Source organism: Heterodontus francisci, chromosome 1, assembly GCF_036365525.1.
Source record: "Heterodontus francisci isolate sHetFra1 chromosome 1, sHetFra1.hap1, whole genome shotgun sequence".
Lineage (NCBI taxonomy): Eukaryota > Metazoa > Chordata > Chondrichthyes > Heterodontiformes > Heterodontidae > Heterodontus > Heterodontus francisci.
This window is the reverse complement of record NC_090371.1, coordinates 124,191,637-124,210,282: the sequence shown is the minus strand read 5'-3', so window position 1 is coordinate 124,210,282 and position 18,646 is coordinate 124,191,637. Positions and strand designations below refer to the sequence as shown.

Genomic DNA, 18,646 nt, shown 5'->3' with positions numbered 1-18,646 from the left:
TATGACTCCAGCCAGCGGAGGGTTTTCCCCCCTGATTCCCATTGACCTCAGTTTTGCTAGGGCTCCTTGATGCCATACTCGGTCAAATGCTGCCTTGATGTCAAGGGTAGTCACTCTCACCTCACCTCTTGAGTTCAGCTCTTTTGCCCATGTTTGAACCAAGGCTGTGATGAGGTCAGGAGCTGAGTGGCCCTGGCAGAACCCAAACTGAGCGTCACTGAGCAGGTTATTGCTAAGCAAGTGCCGCTTGATGGCACTGTTGATTCCACCTTCCATCACTTTACTGATGATTGAGAGTCGGCTGATGGGGCGGTAACTGGCCGGGTTGGCCTTGTCCTGCTTTTTGTGTACAGGACATATCTGGGCAATTTTCCACATTGCAGGGGAGATGCCAGTGTTGTAGCTGTACTGGAACAGCTTGGCTAGGGGCGCAGCAAGTTATGGAGCACAGATGTTCAGTACTATTGCTGGTATATTGTCAGGGCCCATAGCTTTTGCAGTATCCAGTGCCTTCAGTCGTTTCTTGATATCACGCGGAGTGAATCGAATTGGCTGAAGTCTGGCATCTGTGATGCTGGAGACTTTAGGAGGAGGCCGAGATGCAAGTAGTCCTGGGTTCTGGCTTCACCAGGTTGACACCTCATTTTGAGGTATGCCTGGTGCTGCCCCTGGCATGCCCTCCTGTACTCCTCATTGAACCAGGGTTGGTCTCCTGGCTTGATGGTAATGGTAGAGTGGGGGATATGCCGGGCCATGAGGTTACAGATTGTAGTTCTGTATCCTTCCCCTCTGCCTCCACTTTCCCCTCGTCTTGCCTCCTACTCTTCCTCTGATGAGCTATCTGGTTCCTAGGCCTCACTGTCTTCAAGGTCCACACCTCTCTGAAAGCCCATGTTATGGAAGGCGCAGCAGACCACCACACTGACTGAGGCTCATGCAGGAGTGCATTGGAGGGAGTCACCCAACTGGTCCAGGCACTGGAATCGCATTTTGAGAAGCCCAATGGCCTGCTCAATGGTGGTCCTGGTGAGCAGATGGCTTTGGTTGTATCACCTCTGTCTGGGGCTGTCGCAGACGGGTGCCTAGCTATCTCTTCAGGGATATCCCTTGTCCCCTTGGATCCATTCATGGATTTTGGGAGGTGGAATGAAGATCTGCAGTGGTGTGGACTACCGGAGGATGAAGAAGTCATGACAGCTGCCAGGAAAGCGAGCGCACACGTGCAGGATGCTCTTCCAAAAGCAAAATATTGCAGCTGCTGGAAATGTGAAATAAAAACAGAAAATACTGGAAATACTCTGCAGATCTGGCAGTCTCTGTGGCGAGAGAAACAGCTAACGTTTCAGGTCAATGACCTTTCATCAGAACTGGGAAATGTTAGAAATGTACATACAAACATATGAATTAGAAGCAGGAGTAGGTCATTTGGCCCTTTGAGCCTGCTGCGCCATTTGATAAGATCATGGCTGATCTGATTGTCACCTCAACTTTACTTTCCTGTTTTCCTGCTATAATCTTTGACTCTCTCACACTGACCTCCCTGTCCTCAGCCTCCTGCAGTGTTCCATTTAAGCTCAACGCAAGCTCAAGGAACAGCACCTCATCTTTGGATTCGGCACTTCACAGCCTTCTGGACTCAACATTAAGCTCAACAATTTCAGACCATAATTTCTTCCCCAATTTTGTTTATCTTTTTTTTTTGCATGTTTCGGCCTTAATCTTGTTTTTTTCTTGTTTTTGCTTTCGGACGGCAGCTATTCTTTATTCTGCCATTCACAGCTCTTCTGGACAATTCTTTTGTTTCTTTACTCCCTTTGGCTCTGCCCCACCAAATCTTGTGTCATTTAATGTCTCCCATCTTCTGCCCTATTACAGACCTTCTCCTTTTGTTCTTTTCCCACTCTCCCCCATTTGACCAACTTAAAACCTATTACATTTCTAACTGTTCCCAGTTCTGATGAAAGGTCACCAACCTGAAACTGTGGTTCTCTCGCCACAGATGCTACCAGACCTGCTGAGTATTCCCAGCATTTTCTGTTTATATTGTTGTTGTTGCAGAAGATTGAGGGAGTGGAAGCCCTTCCTGTTAATGGATGTCACTGGCCAGTCACTGAGTGCCTTAATGGCCACATGAATGCAATCGATGATACCCTACATCTGGAGGAATCCAGCAATGGCAGCAAAATACAATGCCCTCTGTGCCTGCGAGGCCTCATCTGTCATGAAATGAACATATTGTCCAGCTGTGGCATATAGGTCATCAGTGACCTGTGAGATGCAGTGTGTCGCCACTGCGAGTTGTCACCAAGGTCTTCAACTGATCCTTGGAAGGAGCCAGAAGTGATGACGTTCAAGGCCACAGTGACTTTGAAGGCCACTGGCAGGGCATGGCAACCAGTACTTCAAGGTCTTCGGCGACAAGGGCACAGATATCGTGACCATCTACCTGGACAGCTGTAGTGGCCTGTAGCACCGGATCTCCATCATCTCCGGGTAGCTCTGTCTTCTGCAGCAGATCCTGTGTTAAAGGTTGGGCCTCTCTGTCCTTCCTGCACCTCATTCCTCTCCCCTGCCGTTCTTGCGGAGGGTATTGCCACTTTTTGCCACTGGGCCCAAAGTCAAGCATTGTGCCTTCATTGCCAGCTGCTGCCTTCCTTGTGGTCACTTGGGTGCCTAGTTGTCCTTGGCTGCCTTGTCCCCTGCTCTTCTGCCCCTACAATGCCAGGAGGGTGATGACTTACTCTCTTCGTGCAGCGCCAAGGGCACCTATCTCCCAATGGCCAAGTCCCCATCTGTGCCATTTAAATTTTTATGCCTCCAGGATAATTCCCTGGGGCAACCATGCCTGGCTTCCCACTCTGTACCCATCTTCTTTCACCTGGTCTGCCCGAGACAGCGTGTGTTTCCCATGCATCCCTGTGAAACTCTCAACTCCTCAGTTAATGAACTCTTAATGAGCTCTCCAAGTACCTTAATTGGATCCCGCTCTACCCTGCCCTAGTGAACATGGCTGGCGTCGGGAATGGTGTCGCAAAACCAGCACGCCGACCTGTATTTTCAGGCCTTGACCACCTCTGTTCCTTCCCTGGGCAGGGCACAAAACGTCAGCCCCATCCGTGGAGTCTAAATATAGGTAGAACTAGCAATGAGGTACTGCTGAGAGTGTTTGAGGAATTAGTGTCCAATTTAAAAATCAGAACCTCAAAAGTAATAACCTCTAGATTGTTACCCGAGCCATGCGATAATTGGCATTGGGATAAACAGACCAGAAGGTTAAATTCATGGCTGAAAGGGTGGTGTGGGAGGTAGAGGTTTCATTTCACAGGCCACTGGCACCAGTACTGGAGAAAGAGAGAGCTGTTCCATTGGGACAGGCTTCATTTAAACCAGGCTGGAACCAGTTTTCTGGTGAATTGAATAACCAGGGAAGAAGACAGGGCTTTAAACTAATAAAGGGAGGGGATTGGAGGTGGGAGGATTCAGGAATGGGTAAATTCAGAAGCAGTAAGGGAAATGTCAAAACAGAGCAGCATTTTGGGTAAAAAGAAGCAGAGTGGGTGAGAAAGCAACAGAGTGTAACAAAGGTAACAGGGCATTAGTGGTTAAGGTGGCATCAGGAAAGTTTTTTAAAAAGTCAAAGCTAAAGAGCTAAAGGCACTGCATGTGATGTGGATGTCCTATAGGAGAAATGTTTGATGTTGGCCTCTAGTGCTACATTCTGCATTCTGATGAAGGGCCACTAACCTGAAACGTTAACTCTGCTTATCTCTCCACAGATGCTGCCAGAGCTGCTGAGTATTTCCAGCATTTCTTGTTTTTATTTCTGTATTCTATGTGTTGGTCAGATAAAAACTTTTTTTCAAATTATCAACTAGTTGTTCCGTAGATCATTATAGGGAATATAAGGTAATAACCTAACTTTTCCAGCTGTAGCACTCCAGTTTCCACATTCAATGACGTGTTAGCTTGGCTTAGTTAGTAGTACTCATGCCTTTAAATCAGAAGATTAAGAGTTCAATCCACACTATAGACTTGTGTTTGTAATCTAGGACGAACCTGCAGTGCTGAGCCAATGCAGCATTGCCAGAATGCCTTAAACAACACTTTAAAACTGTCTCTGAATGTAAAAGAGTCCTTGAAATAAGAGCAAGGATTTCCACAGTGCCCTGATCAACATTTATCCCTCAACCAAACAAAAATTATTTGTTCCATCCATCGATTCATTTGTTTGCAGGACTCTGCTGAGTGTAAAATGCTGTTGCAATTGCCTATATAAGAAACGTGAATGTTCTAAAGAAAGTAACTGGCTGTAAAGTGCTTTCTCATGCTGTGGATGAGATAAGGCATGATATATTCAAGCTCATTCCCTCTTAAATATGCAAGTAAAAATCAACCATATCTGTGATGATCTTTGATTCAAATTTAAGAATATGAGTGGTAGAGGCAATATTGTTTTGTATTATTTAATTGCTAAACCCCTCTTTGTCTGAAAAATTACCAAAGTTGTTTGATACCAATTCAGCAGTATGACCAGTGTAAATGCTGATGTAATTTTTACATTGGTTATTTATAGAAACAGAGAAAATAGGAGCAGGAATAGGCCATTCGGCCCTTTGGGCCTACTCCGCCATTCAAAAAAGATAATGGCTGATCACCTAATTCAGTACCCTGTTCCCACTTTCTCCCCATATCCCTTGGCATTAAGAAATATATCTATCTCCTTCTTGAATATATTTAATGACTCGGCCTCCACTGCCTTCTGCGGTAGGGAATTCCACAGGTTCACCACCCTGAGTGGAGACATTTCTCCTCATCTCGATTCTAAATGGCATACCCCATATCCTGAGACTGTGGCCCCTGGTCCTGGACTCCCCAGCCATCAGGAAAATCCTCCCTGCATCTAGCCTGTCTAGTCCTGTTAGAATTTTATAGGTTTCTATGAGATCCCCTCTCATTCTTCTAAACTCTAGTGAATATAGGCCTGGTCGACCCAATCTCTCCTCATACGTCAATCCTGCCATCCCAGGAATCAGCCTAGTAAATCTTCTTTGCACTCCCTCCATGGCAAGAAAATCCTTCCTCAGATAAGGAGACCAAAACTGTACACAATACTCCAGATGTGGTCTCACCAAGGCCCTTTATAACTGCAGTGAGACATCCTTGCTCCTGTACTCAAATCCTCTTGCAATGAAGGCCAACATACCATTCACCTTCCTAGCTGCTTGCTGCACCTGAATGCTTGCTTTCAGCGACTGGTGTACAACAAGGACACCCAGGTCTCGTTGCACCTCCCCCTTTCCCAATCGCTCACCATTCAGGTAATAATCTGCCTTTCTTTTTTTTTTTACAACCTAAGTGGATAACCTCACATTTATTCACATTATACTGCATCTGCCGTGCATTTGCCCACTCACCCAACTTGTCCAAATCACATTGGAGCCTCTTTGCATCCTCCTCACAGCTCATATTCTCATTTCACTATGAGTTCTGTATAATCTTGAATTAGCTGATACTTCTATTTCTCCAGAGCAATAGATTAATTCTCCCCAGGGAAAGAGAAACATATTTTGGGTTCTTCGTAACTATCTTTTTAAATGGGAAAACAAATCTGAGTGTACGTGATAAATTTAACAAAGTCCTATGCATTGATACAGCATCTGGGATACATTTGATGTTTTGGTGATTCTTTTCACTGCTTTACTATATTATTTCATTGCTTTACTATATTATTTCACTGCTTTATTATATTATGTATGTACTGCATTAAAATGTCTACATTTGATCGGGGAATTTAATCTGTTGAGGTGACGAATGTCAGTGCTGGGAATGGGATATCTTCCAGCTTCTTCCACCATATGTCACAATTAACTACTCCCATGTCAGGTGTTGTGTGGGTCAGATTTAGAGTAAAGCTATTTCTCCTTTTCCCCATATACAATGTGCCACAGTCCCTACCTTTAAAAGAGCACTTCCTGCTATACCCAGCGGGATGTTATCATTTCCATACAAGTTGCCTTTATGGTCTTGCTAAATACGTAGTCTCAGTAATCCAGTGTTATTTAACTTTGAATTATGTGCAGTTTTATTTACATCCACTGAATTGACTTAAGACTGTCCAGAACCCCAACAACTGTGTCAGACTGCATTACTCAATCCCCAATGTTTTATTTTTAGACTTAAAGGGTGCAAAAGTGATGGAAGTTGTAATAAAACAAAGTAGCAAGGGAAAACTTTTATAAAATTGAACACTTAATTTCCATTATTGACCAGGTATTTATTTTTCTAGATATCTATGCTTTGTAATTGTTTGCATTATTAATCTTTCGTCCATCAATGAATCAATACTGCTTTTAAGATCTATGTATATTTTATACTTGCTTAATTGACAAATGCTAACAGCACTCCAGTAAAGGCAAGAAAATCAATTTCAAGATGCTCAGGTTTAATACTGAGTGTCAGAACTTCAATTTGTTTCTAAATGTGAGTTTACAATTAGCAACTGTACTTCACAACCAACCATTAACAGTATAACAACAAAAAACACCTGTTTGTTACCTCAGTCTTCCATCATTGTAAGCTGGCATTCCATCAACAATAGACTTTACGAAAAATGGTTGGCTGCCATGGTTTTCCTCATAACCACCTACAATGCTGAATCCTAGACTTCCGGATGTACTTCTCCTCAGTCCTATGTCTTTGCACCAATAAAGGTATCTAGAACATAAGAACATAAGAACATCATAACATCATAACATAAGAAATAGGAGCAGAAGTAGGCCATTCGGCCTCTGGAGCCTGCTCCTCCATTCAATAAGATCACAGCCTTAACTCTATTTTCTTGCCTGCCCCCCATAACCCTTGACTCCATTGTCAATCAAACATCTGTCTAATTCATCCTTGAATATATTCAATGACCCAGCCTCCACTGCTCTCTAGGGAAGAGAATTCCAAAGACTAACGATCCTCCCAGAGAAGATATTCCTCCTCATTTCTGTCTTAAAAGGGAGACCCCTTATCCCCTTACTTTGAAACTGTGCCCCCTAGTTTTAGATTCCCCCAAAAGGGGAAACATCCTCTCAGCCTCTACCCTGTCAAGCCCCTCAGAATCCCTCACATTCTTCTAAACTCCAATGAGAATAGGCCCAACCTACTCAACCTTTCCTCATAAGACAACCCCTTCATCCCAGGAATCAGCCTAGTAAATCTTCACTGAACTGCTTCTGATGCCAGTATATCCCTCCTTAAGTAAGGAGGCCAAAACTGTTTGCAGTACTCTTAAGTGCAGACTCACCAATGACTTGTAGAGTGTAGTAAGATTTCCCTACTTTTATACTCCATCCCCCTTGCAATAAAGGCCAACATTCCATTTGCCTTTCTAATTACTTGCTGTACCTGCTGACTTTTTGTGATTCATATACAAGGACAACCAGATCCCTCTGTACCGCAGCATTCTGCAGTCTCTCTCCATGTAAATAATATTCTGATTTTCTATTCTTACTACCAAAATGGACAACCTCACATTTTCCCACATTATACTCCATCTGCCAAATTTTTGCCCACTCACTTAACCTATCCATATCCCTTTGCAGACTTTGTGTCTTCCTCACAACTTGCTTTCCTACCTATCTCTATCATCTGCAAATTTGGCTACAATCCAAATTGTAAAAAAGTGCAACCAACTGGATCCATTAACAGCTTAACTCTAATAACTTGCACTGCAAACATGGTAACAATTTACGAGGTTGAATAATTACATTTGTTGTAATTACTTTGCTACATGTTTTGAGGTCTTGCCTTAGACATTCTCTTGAGCATAATGGTGCTAACCACTCCTGGAAGGCATCTTAGCATTTTGAAATTGTGACTATTTGCCATATCCTCTCTGTGGAAAAATGGTCAACAAAGCCTGAAAAATCACAATTATAACACTTTCAAAGCTTCTGAATATTTGAGGGAGCTAACCATCCATGCTCTTTTATAATGACACTTACATAAAATATTTTATAACATCTTAATGGCTGCATGCACTTTGTCAATTTTCCATATTACAAATTCCTCTGTCCATATTTATGATGGAAACTTCCTATGTAAAGCTGTCACGCCGCAATTACACCTTCCAGCCAGTGATGGCCTGAGATATACATCTCCCTGTATCTCAGCCAGCAGCAAAGAAGCCCTTATTATAGGAACATAGGGCTTAGGAGCAGGAGTAGGCCATTCAGTCCTTCGAGCCTGCTCCGTCATTCGATAAGATTGTGGCTGATCTGGTTGTGGTCTTAACTCCACTTTTTTGTCTGCCCCCCATAACCTTTGACTCCCTTGTCTATCGAAATTCTATCTAATCAAGCCATGAATAAATTCAATGACCCAGCCTCCACTGCTTTCTGTGGAACATAATTCCACACTAACAACCCTTTGAGAGAAAAAAAATTCTCCTCATCTCCATCTTAAAAGGGAGACCTAGGGCTGAATTTTACGCCGCCCCAGCGGGTCGGATGATGGCGTGGGAGCGGATGGGGGTGGCGTAAAATTGAGCAGGAGGCTCCGGAAGGCCTCCCCACCCTGCTCCCGCCTCCAGCCAACTTTATGGCGGTCGTGGGGGGTGGGGTGGGAAACGGCTCACCTGCCCTGTAGGCCAATTGAGGCCCATAAGTGGCCACTTAATGGCCACTTTAAGGGCATTTGCCCGCCTCCATGGGTATTTTACCCATGGCAAATGGGCATGCTGGGGATGTGAAAGGCCACCCAATGATAGCTGCTGGCCTTTCCGCGTTGGGGGGGGGGGGTGGGGGTGGCCATGGCAGTCAGGCACAGGGTGTCCGATTGAGGGGCGCCTCCACCTCCCAACCCACCCCCAGGACCCAAGAAGACCCCCCTCTCCGCAAACAAGTACCCTTGCCTCGCCGCCACAACCGACCACCCCTAGCAAGGCAAGCCCAACTCAGCTGAGGTCCTAGCTCCAAGACGTCAGTTGGGCTGCAGTCCCAGCAGTGGCTTTTACGTCGGTGTCAAAGTCCCGTCTGGCTATGGTAAAATCCAGCCCCTAGTGTCCCTTAGTTCTAGTCTCTCCTACAAGAGGAAACGTCTTCCATTCTATCAAGTCCCCTCAGGATCTGATATGTTTCAACAAGATCACCTCCTCTCATTCTTCTAAACTTCAATGGGTATAGGCCCATCTAACTAACACTACTTCTGCTTTCTAAATTCATGCATATTTTGCTATTTTTAACTATGATATAAAATCAAAGTATTTTAATAACTAAGGACAGCATGTATGACTTTAAAATTCTGACTAAATTGTATTCACATGTTCTCGTCCAATTATCTCAAGACCTTTAACCTTGCTTCACTTGAAGGGTACACTTGGTCTTTAGTCCTTGTGTACATTTAATGGGCTCAAACCCTGTCTCATTTAGTTGTTTATAATAATTCCTGATGATGGTTTATCCTTGATAACATTAATTTAAATAAAGACACAATTTGGGTTAAACACTGTTCCAGAACCAGAGCCATGATATAAAATTATACTTTTCACTAAAAGTCAGTCAGAGAAACCTCAATCATATTTCTGGTGAAAGCTAGTCACAAGATAGTTTTGCTTTTGCCAAAACATTAATTACTCCTCACAAAATGAGCATTGGATAGCATCTTTGTTGTACAGTAACTTTCATTTCTGTAGTGGATAAAGAGAAAACTTTTACCTAGACCAATATGGGTGTTGGTGAGGCCACACCTGGAGTACTGCGCACAGTTTTGGTCCCCGTATTTAAGGAAGGACATACTACCATTGGAGGCAGTTCAGAAAAGGTTCACTAGGCTGATTCCTGGGATGAAGGGGTTGTCTTATCAAGAACGGCTAAGCAGGTTAGGCCTTTATTCATTGCAGTTTAGAAGAATGAGAGGTGATCTTATTGAAACATATAAGACTCTAAGGGGGCTTGACAGGGTGGATGTTGAGAATATGTTTCCATTGGTGGGGAAATCTCGAACTAGGGGACATTGTTACAGAATAAGGAGTCACACATTCAAAACTGAGATGTGAAGGAATTTCTTCTCTCAGAGGGTGGTGAATCTCTGGAATTCTCTACATCAGAGAGTTGTGGAGGCTAGGTCACTAAATGTATTTAAGGAGGAGGTAGATAGATTTTTGAAATCTCGGGGAGTCAAGGGTTATGTGGAGCAGGCCCAAAAGAGGAGTTGAGGCCTGGGACAGATCAGCCATGATTTTACTGAATGGTGGAGCAGGCTTGAGGGGCTGAATGGCCTACTCCTGCTCCTATTTCTTATGCTCTGGGTGCAGTATTTTATTACAGATGAATGCAGATAAATAAAAAGAGCATCTAAAGGTAGTCTGTAGGCAGATTAACAGTGAATGGTTGTCAGAGGTGCAATGACACCAATTAAGGACCAAAACTGAGTTCTATTGGTGGAGGAAGGAGGCATGGCTGAGGTACTAAATGCATACTTTGCATCGGTGTTTACCAAGGAAGAAGACTTTGTCAAAACTATAGTAAACAACAAGGATATGGGATGAGGTGAAAATAGATGAAGAGGAGGTACTAGGAAGGCTAGATAAGTAGATAAGTCACCCAGTCCAGACGGGATGCATCCTAGGTTGCTGAGGGAAGTAAGGGTAGAAATTGTGGAAGTGCTGGCCAGAAGCTTCCAGTCCTGCTTAGATATAGGGGTGATGCCAGAGGACTGGAGGATTACAAATGTTACACTCTTGTTCAAAAAAGAGAAGGATAAACCTGGCAATTAAAGGCCCATCATTTTAACATCAGTGGTGGGGAAGCTTTTAAAAATGATAATCTGGGAGAAAATTATCAACTACTTGGACAAGCATGGACTAATAAAGGAGAGCCAACATGGAATGGTGAAGGGAAAATTGTGTTTGACTAAGCGGATTGAGATTTTTTGATGAGGTAGCAGAGAGGGTGGATGAGGGCAGTGCAGTTGATACTGTGTAATATGGACTTTTAAAAGGCATTTGATGAAATACCACATATATGGCTTATTAACAAAATTGAAGCCGATGGAATAAAAAGGGCAGCAGCAGCATGAAAACAAAATTGGCCAAGAGACAGAAAATTGAGAATTGTGGTGAATGGCTGTTATTCGGACTGGAGGGAGATATACAGAAGAGTTCCCCAAGACTTGGGCCACTGCTGTTTTTTTATATTTGTTTCATGGGATGTGGGCATCACTGGCAAGGCCAGCATTTGTTGCTCATTCCTAACTGTCCTTGAGAAGGTGGTAGTGAACTGCCTTCTTGAACCACTGCAGTCCATCTGGTGTGGGTATACCCACGGTGCTGTTAGGAAGGGAGTTCCAGGATTTTGATCCAGCGACAGTGAAGGAACGGCGATATAGTTCCAAGTCAGGATGGTGTGTGGCTTGGAGGAGATCTTGCAGGTGGTGGTGTTCCCATGCATCAGCTGCCCTTGTCCTTCTAGGTGGTAGAGGTAGCAGGTTTGGAAGGTGCTGTCAAAGGAGCCTTGATGAGTTGCTGCAGTGATCTTGTAGATGTTACGCACTGTCATAGAGTCATACAACATAGAAACAGGCTCTTCAGCCCACCGCATCCAGGCCGACCATAATGCATATCTATACTAATCCCACCTGCCTGCATTAATTCCATATCCCTCTAAGCCTTGCTCATTCAAGTACCTGTCCAGATGACTCTTAAATGTCGCTATTGTTCCTGCCTCCACCACCTCCTCAGGCAGCTCATTCCAGATACCCACTATTCTTTGTGTGAAGAATTTACCCCTTTGATCCCCTTTAAACCACCTCCCTCTCACCTTAAATCTATGCCCTCCAGTTTTAGTAACCCCTACCATGGGAAACAGACTCTGGCTTTCTACCCAATCTATGCCTCTCATAATTTTATATACCTCTATCAGGTCCCCTCTCAGCCTCCTTCGCTCCAGGAAAAACAGACCCAGCCTATCCAATCTCTCTTTATAACTCAAGCCTTCCAAACCAGGCAACATCCTTGTGAATCTTTTCTGCACCCTCTCTAGCTTAATCATATCTTTCCTGTAGGGCGGCGACCAGAACTGCACACAGTATTCCAAGTGCGGCCTAACCAACGTTATGTATAACTGTAACATGACGTCCCAACTCCTGTACTCAATTCCTCGGCTGATGAAAGCAAGCATGCCATACGTCTTCTTCACCACCCTGTCTACCTGTGTTGCCACTTTCAGGGAACTATGTACTTGCACCCCAAGGTGTCTCTGCTCAACAACACTCCCCAGGGCCCTGCCATTAACACTATATGTTCTGCCCTGGTTTAACTTCCCAAAATGCATCACTTCACACTTGTCTGCGTTAAATTCCATTTGCCAATCCCTTGCCCACTTTCCCAGTTGATCTATATCCTGTTGTAACCTTACACAACCTTCTTCACTTTCCACTATACCACCAATTTTGGTGTCATCTGCAAACTTACTAATTATGCCCCCTACATTCACGTCCAAGTCATTAATATATATGACAAACAACAGAGGGCCCAGCACCGATCCCTGCGGCACACCACTGGTCACCGGCCTCCAATCTGAAAAACAACCCTCCGCTACCACCCTCTGCCTCCTATCACCAAGCCAATTTTGTATCTAATTGGCTAGCTCACCCTGGATCCCATGTGTTCGAACCTTCTGGACCAGCCTACCTTGCAGGACCTTATCAAAGCCTTGCTAAAGTCCATGTGGACAACGTCCATCGCCCTACCCTCGTCAATCCTCTTGGTCACCTTCTGAAAAAACTCAATGAAATTCATGAGACATGATTTCCCACGCACAAAGCCATGCTGACTATCCCTAATCAGACCATGCCTTTCTAAATGCATATAAATCCTGTCTCTCAGAATCCCTTCCAATAACTTTCCCACCACTGATGTAAGGCTCACCGGCCTGTAGTTCCCTGGCTTATCCCTGCTGGACTTCTTAAATAAAGGCACAACATTAGCTATCCTCCAGTCTTCCGGTACCTCAACCGTGGCTAATGATGATATAAAAATCTCTGCCAGGTCTCAGCAATCTCCTCCCTTGCTTCCCATAGCATCCTAGGATACATCTGGTCAGGCCCTGGGGATTTATCCACCTTAATGTGCTTCAAAACCTCCAACACCTCCTCCTTTGTAATGTTGATATGCTCCAGGATATCGCTGTCCCTCCCTTGAACTCACTAGCTTCCATGACCTTCTCCACAGTAAATACAGCCGAGAAGTATTCATTTAAGACCTTGCCCATTTCCCGTGGCTCCACACATAGGTTACCACACTGCCACTATGGAGGAAGTGAATGTTGACGGTGGTGGATGGGGTGCCAATCAAGTGGGCTGCTTTTTCCTGGATGGCGTGGAGTTTCCTGAGTGTTGCTGGAGACACGGTCATACATTCAAGTAAAGAATATTCCATCACACTCCTGATTTGTAGATGGTGGACAGACTTTGGGGAGTCAGGAGGTGGGTTACTCGCTGCAGAATTCCCAGTCTCTGACCTGCTCTTATAGCCACAGTATTTACATGGCTGCTCCAGTTCAGTTTCTGGTCAATGGTAACTCCCAAGATGTTGATAGATGTTAATGACTTGGAGGTACAGGGCACAATTTTGAAGTTTGCAGATGACATGAAACTTGGAAATGTAGTAGAGTGAGGAAGACAGTGATAGATTTCAAGAGGATACAGACAAGCTGGTGGAGTGGGCAGTCACATAGCTGATGAAATTCAAAACAGAAAAGTTTGAGGTGATATATTTTAGTAGGAAGATTAAGGAAAGACAAAAATGTTAAATAGTACAATTTTAAAATGGGTGTAAGAACAGAGAGACCTAGGGGTGCTTGTGCATAAATCTTTGAAGGTGACAGGACTGGTTAACAAAGCAGTTAATAAAGCATATGGGATCCTGGGCTTTATAAGTAGAAATATAGAATAAAAAAGCCAAAAAGTTGTGCTAATCCTGTGTAAAACACAAATTCGGTTCAATTGTTTAGGAGGAATGTGAAGGTTTTGGAGTGGATACAGAAGAGATTTACTAGAGTGGTTGAGCGATGTTATGTGGAAAGACTGGAGAAGCTGATGATTTCTCCTTAGAACAGAGATGGCAAAGAGATGTGATGGCAGTGTTTAAAATCATGAAGGGGTGAGATAGAGTAAATAAAGAGAAACTGTTTCCAATGGCTGAAGGGTCAATAACCAGAGGGCACAGATTTAAGGTGATTGGGAAAAGGACCAGAGGCAACATGAAGGTTTGGAATGCACAGCCTGATAGGGTGGTAGATACAGATTCAATAGTAGCCTTCAAAAGAAAACTGGATAAATACTTGAAGGAGAAAAAATTGCCAGGCTATGGGAAAAGAGTTGGGGAGTGGGACTAAATGGATTGCTTTGCAAAAGAAACATTGCAGATCCGATGAGCCGAGTGGCCTCCTTCTGTGTTGTACTATGTGTTGCTCTATGATTCTATTATAACCAACAGTGTTTGGACATTTACTCCTACATGCAATGTAGTGTCATAGGAATATATATGCTGTTTCGCCAGTTTAGACCAGTGGACCCTTACTGAGAACTGCATTTTAACTGATGTTGAATTAGGCACAGTTCTTAATAGTTCTTCAAACAGTAAGTCACACCAGCCCAGTCTCTGACAGCTGTCAGCAAGATTTCTGCTGCTAACCACGATGTTTACATACCTCCATCATACTTGGTCAGGAAAACAAAACCAATCCAACTGAGCTAATATTTAAACTGTAAATGTTCCACATGCTTTTTAAACAACATTCTTTACACCTGCTGTAAAGTACTAAATAAACAAAAATAATGTTGTACAAGATGTGAAATACCCAGAGCTGTGCATTCTAATTGTTAGATATAACACTTATCGACTAGGAAATAACCATCGTCTAATTTACATGTTGTTTATGGATGAGCCTACAGCTGCCAACTTAATGCCTGACTACTAAAAAGTAGAGGGCATGATCAAGAAGTTTGCAGATGACACAAAGATTGGCCATGTGGTAGATAGCGAGGAGGATAGCTGTAGGCTTTCGGAAGATATTGATGGTCTGGTCAGATGGGCAGAAAAGTGGCAAATGAAATTCAACCCAGAGAAGTGTGAGACGATGCATTTGGGGAGGTCAAACAAGGCAAAAGAATACACGATTAATGGGAAAATACTGAGACGTGTAAAGGAAGTGAGAGACCTTGAAGTGAATGTCCACAGATCCCGGAAGGTAGAAGGACAGGTCAATAAGGTTGTTAAGAAGGCATATGGAATCCTTTCCTTTATTAGCTAAGGTATAGAATATAAGAGTAGGGAAGTTATGCTGGAACTGTATAACTCATTGGTTAAGCCACAACTTGAGTACTATGTGCAGTTCTGGTCACCTCATTACAGAAAGGATGTAATTGAACTAGAGAGGGTACAGAGTAACCATGTATCCTCATGGCCCGGCATATCCCCCACTCTACCATTACCATCAAGCCAGCAGACCAACCTTGGTTCAATGAAGAGTGCAGGAGGGCATGCCAGGAGCAGCACCAGGCACACCTCAAAATGAGATGTCATCCTGGTGAAGCTACAACACAGGACTATCTGCGTGCCAAACTGCGAAAGCAGCATCCGATAGACAGAGCTAAGCGATCCCATAACCAACGAATCAGATCTAAGCTCTGCAGTCCTGCCACATCCAGCCGTGAATGGTGGCGGACAATTAAGCAACTAACTGGAGGAGGTGGCTCCACAAATATCCCCATTCTCAATGATGGGGGAGCCCAGCACATCAGTGCGAAAGATAAGGCTGAAGCATTTGCAACAATCTTCAGCCAGAAGTGCCGAGTTGATGATCCATCTTGGCCTCCTCCTGAAGTCCCCAGCATCACAGATGCCAGACTTCAGCCAATTCGATTCACTCCGCATGATATCAAGAAACGACTGAAGGCACTGGATACTGCAAAAGCTATGGGCCCTGACAATATACCAGCAATAGTACTGAAGACCTGTGCTCCAGAACTTGCCGCGCCCCTAGCCAAGCTGTTCCAGTACAGCTACAACACTGGCATCTACCCTGCAATGTGGAAAATTGCCCAGGTATGTCCTGTACACAAAAAGCAGGACAAGTCCAACCCGGCCAATTACCGCCCTATCAGCCTACTCTCAACCATCAGTAAAATGATGGAAGGTGTCATCAACAGTGCCATCAAGCAGCACTTGCTGAGCAATAACCTGCTCAGTGACGTTCAGTTTGGGTTCCGCCAGGGCCACTCAGCTCCTGACCTCATTACAGCCTGGGTTCAAACATGGACAAAAGAGCTGAACTCCAGAGGTGAGGTGAGAGTGACTGCCCTTGACATCAAGGCAGCATTTGACCGAATATGGCCATCAAGGAGCCTTAGCAAAACTGAGGTCAATGGGAATCAAGGGGAAAACCCTCCGCTGGCTGGAGTCATACCTAGCGCAAAGGAAGATGGTTGTAGTTATTGGAGGTCAATCATCTGAGCTCCAGGATATCACTGCAGGAGTTCCTCAGGGTAGTGTCCTGGGCCCAACCATCTTCAGCTGCTTCATCAATGATCTTCCTTCAATCATAAGGTCAGAAGTGGGGATGTTCGCTGATGATTGCACAATGTTCAGCACCATACGTGACTCCTCAGATACTGAAGCAGTCCGTGTAGAAATGCAGCAAGACCTGGACAATATCCAGGCTTGGGCTGGTAAGTGGCAAGTAACATTCGCAGCACACAAGTGCCAGGCAATGACCATCTCCAACAAGAGAGAATCTAACCATCTCCCCTTGACATTCAACAGCATTACCATCGCTGAAACCCCACTATCAACATCCGAGGGGCTACCACTGACCAGAAACTGAACTGGAGTAGCCATATAAATACCGTGGCTACAAGAGCAGGTCAGAGGCTAGGAATCCCGAGGCAAGTAACTCACCTCCTGACTCCCCAAAGCCTGTCCACCATCTACAAGGCACAAGTCAGGGGTGTGATGGAATACTCTCCACTTGCCTGGATGGGTGCAGCTCCAACAATACTCAAGAAGCTCGACACCATCCAGGACAAAGCACCCCATCTACAAACATTCACTCCCTCCACCACCGACGCACAGTGGCAGCAGTGTGTACCATCTACAAGATGCACTGCAGCAATGCACCAAGGCTCCTTAGACAGCACCTTCCAAACCCGCGACCTCTAACAACTAGAAGGACAAGGGCAGCAAATGCATGGGAACACCACCACCTGCAAGTTCCCCTCCAAGTCACACACCATCCTGACTTGGAACTATATTGCCGTTCCTTCACTGTTGCTGGGTCAAAATCCTGGAACTTCCTTCCTAACAGCACTGTGGGTGTACTTACCCCAAATGGACTACAGCGGTTCAAGAAGGCAGCTCACCGCCACCTTCTCAAGGGCAATTAGGGATGGGCAATAAATGCTGGTCTGGCCAGCGTTGCCCACATCCCATGAATGAATTAAAAAAAGAGATTTACGAGGATGTTGCTGGGAATGAAAAAATGCAGCTATGAGGAAAGATTGGATAGGATGGGATTGTTCTCCTTGAAACAGAGAAGGCTGAGGGGAGATCTGATTGAAATGTACAAAACCTTGAGGCTCCTGGATAGAGTGGAGGTGAAGAGTCTATTCACTTTAGCAGAGAGGTCAGTGACTCGGGGGTATAGGTTTAAAGTGATTGGTAGAAAAATTAGAGGGGAGATGAGGAAAGCTTTATCACCCAGAGGGTGGTGGGCTTCTGGAACTCGCTGCCTGAAGGGGTAGTTGAGGCAGAAACCCTCAACTCATTCAAAAGGAGTCTGGATATGCACCTCAAGTGCCGTAATCTGCAGGGCTACGGACCAAATGCTGGAAGGTGGGATTAGAATAGGTGGATCGTTTTTCAGCCGGCACAGACACGATGGGCCAAGTGGCCTCTTTTTGTGCCTTAAACTTTCTATGATTTTCTATGATTCTAAGTTGGCTGAGTTTGAGACTTAAGATAAAATATCAATATCTGTTCTGTCAATAATTACTACAAAATTAAAGTGTAGCCAGAAATCCTCTTTTCTAAGGAAAACATTCCTGACATAGGAGAAATTTGCAGCAGATCACAAAATGGAAAGAATGGGACAGAATTGCACCTAACATATTTTTATCATGCGGTGAGCTGGAATTTGTGACGTTCTATAATTGAAGGAAGATGAATTCATAATCATAGAATGGTTATAGCACAGAAGGCAGCCATTCGGCCCAGCAAGTCCATGCTGGCTCTCTGCAAGTACAAGTCAGCTAGTACCCCTCCCTTGCATTCCTGCAATTTTAAAAAAACTTTCAGGTGTTTATCCAATTCCCTTTTGAAAGCCACAATTGATTCTGCCTTCACTACCCTCCTGGCAGTGCATTCCAGTTGGTAATCACTCGCTGGATAAAAAAAAGCTTTTTCACGTGTCGCCTTTGTTTCATTTGCCGAGCACCTTAAACCTGTGACCCCTGGTTCTTAACCCTTCTGCCAATGGGACCAGTTTCTCTCTATCCAAGCTGTCTCCATCCATGATTTTGAACACCTCTGTCAAATCTCCTTTCAACCTTCTCTAAGGAGAACCCCAGCTTCCCCAATCTATCCACGTGGTTGAGGACCCTC

The 18,646-nt window shown here is 44.5% G+C and overlaps 1 protein-coding gene across 1 annotated transcript in view; it reads right to left on the bottom strand.

Annotated features, from left to right (window-relative positions):
* lnx1 (ligand of numb-protein X 1) overlaps positions 1–18,646 on the bottom strand; it is a 210,949-nt gene that overhangs the window by 11,790 nt on the left and 180,513 nt on the right. The window contains exon 9 of the mRNA XM_068035321.1: positions 6,556–6,714. Coding sequence (XP_067891422.1) covers positions 6,556–6,714 — 159 coding nt within the window. The remainder of the gene's footprint in view (positions 1–6,555; positions 6,715–18,646) is intronic.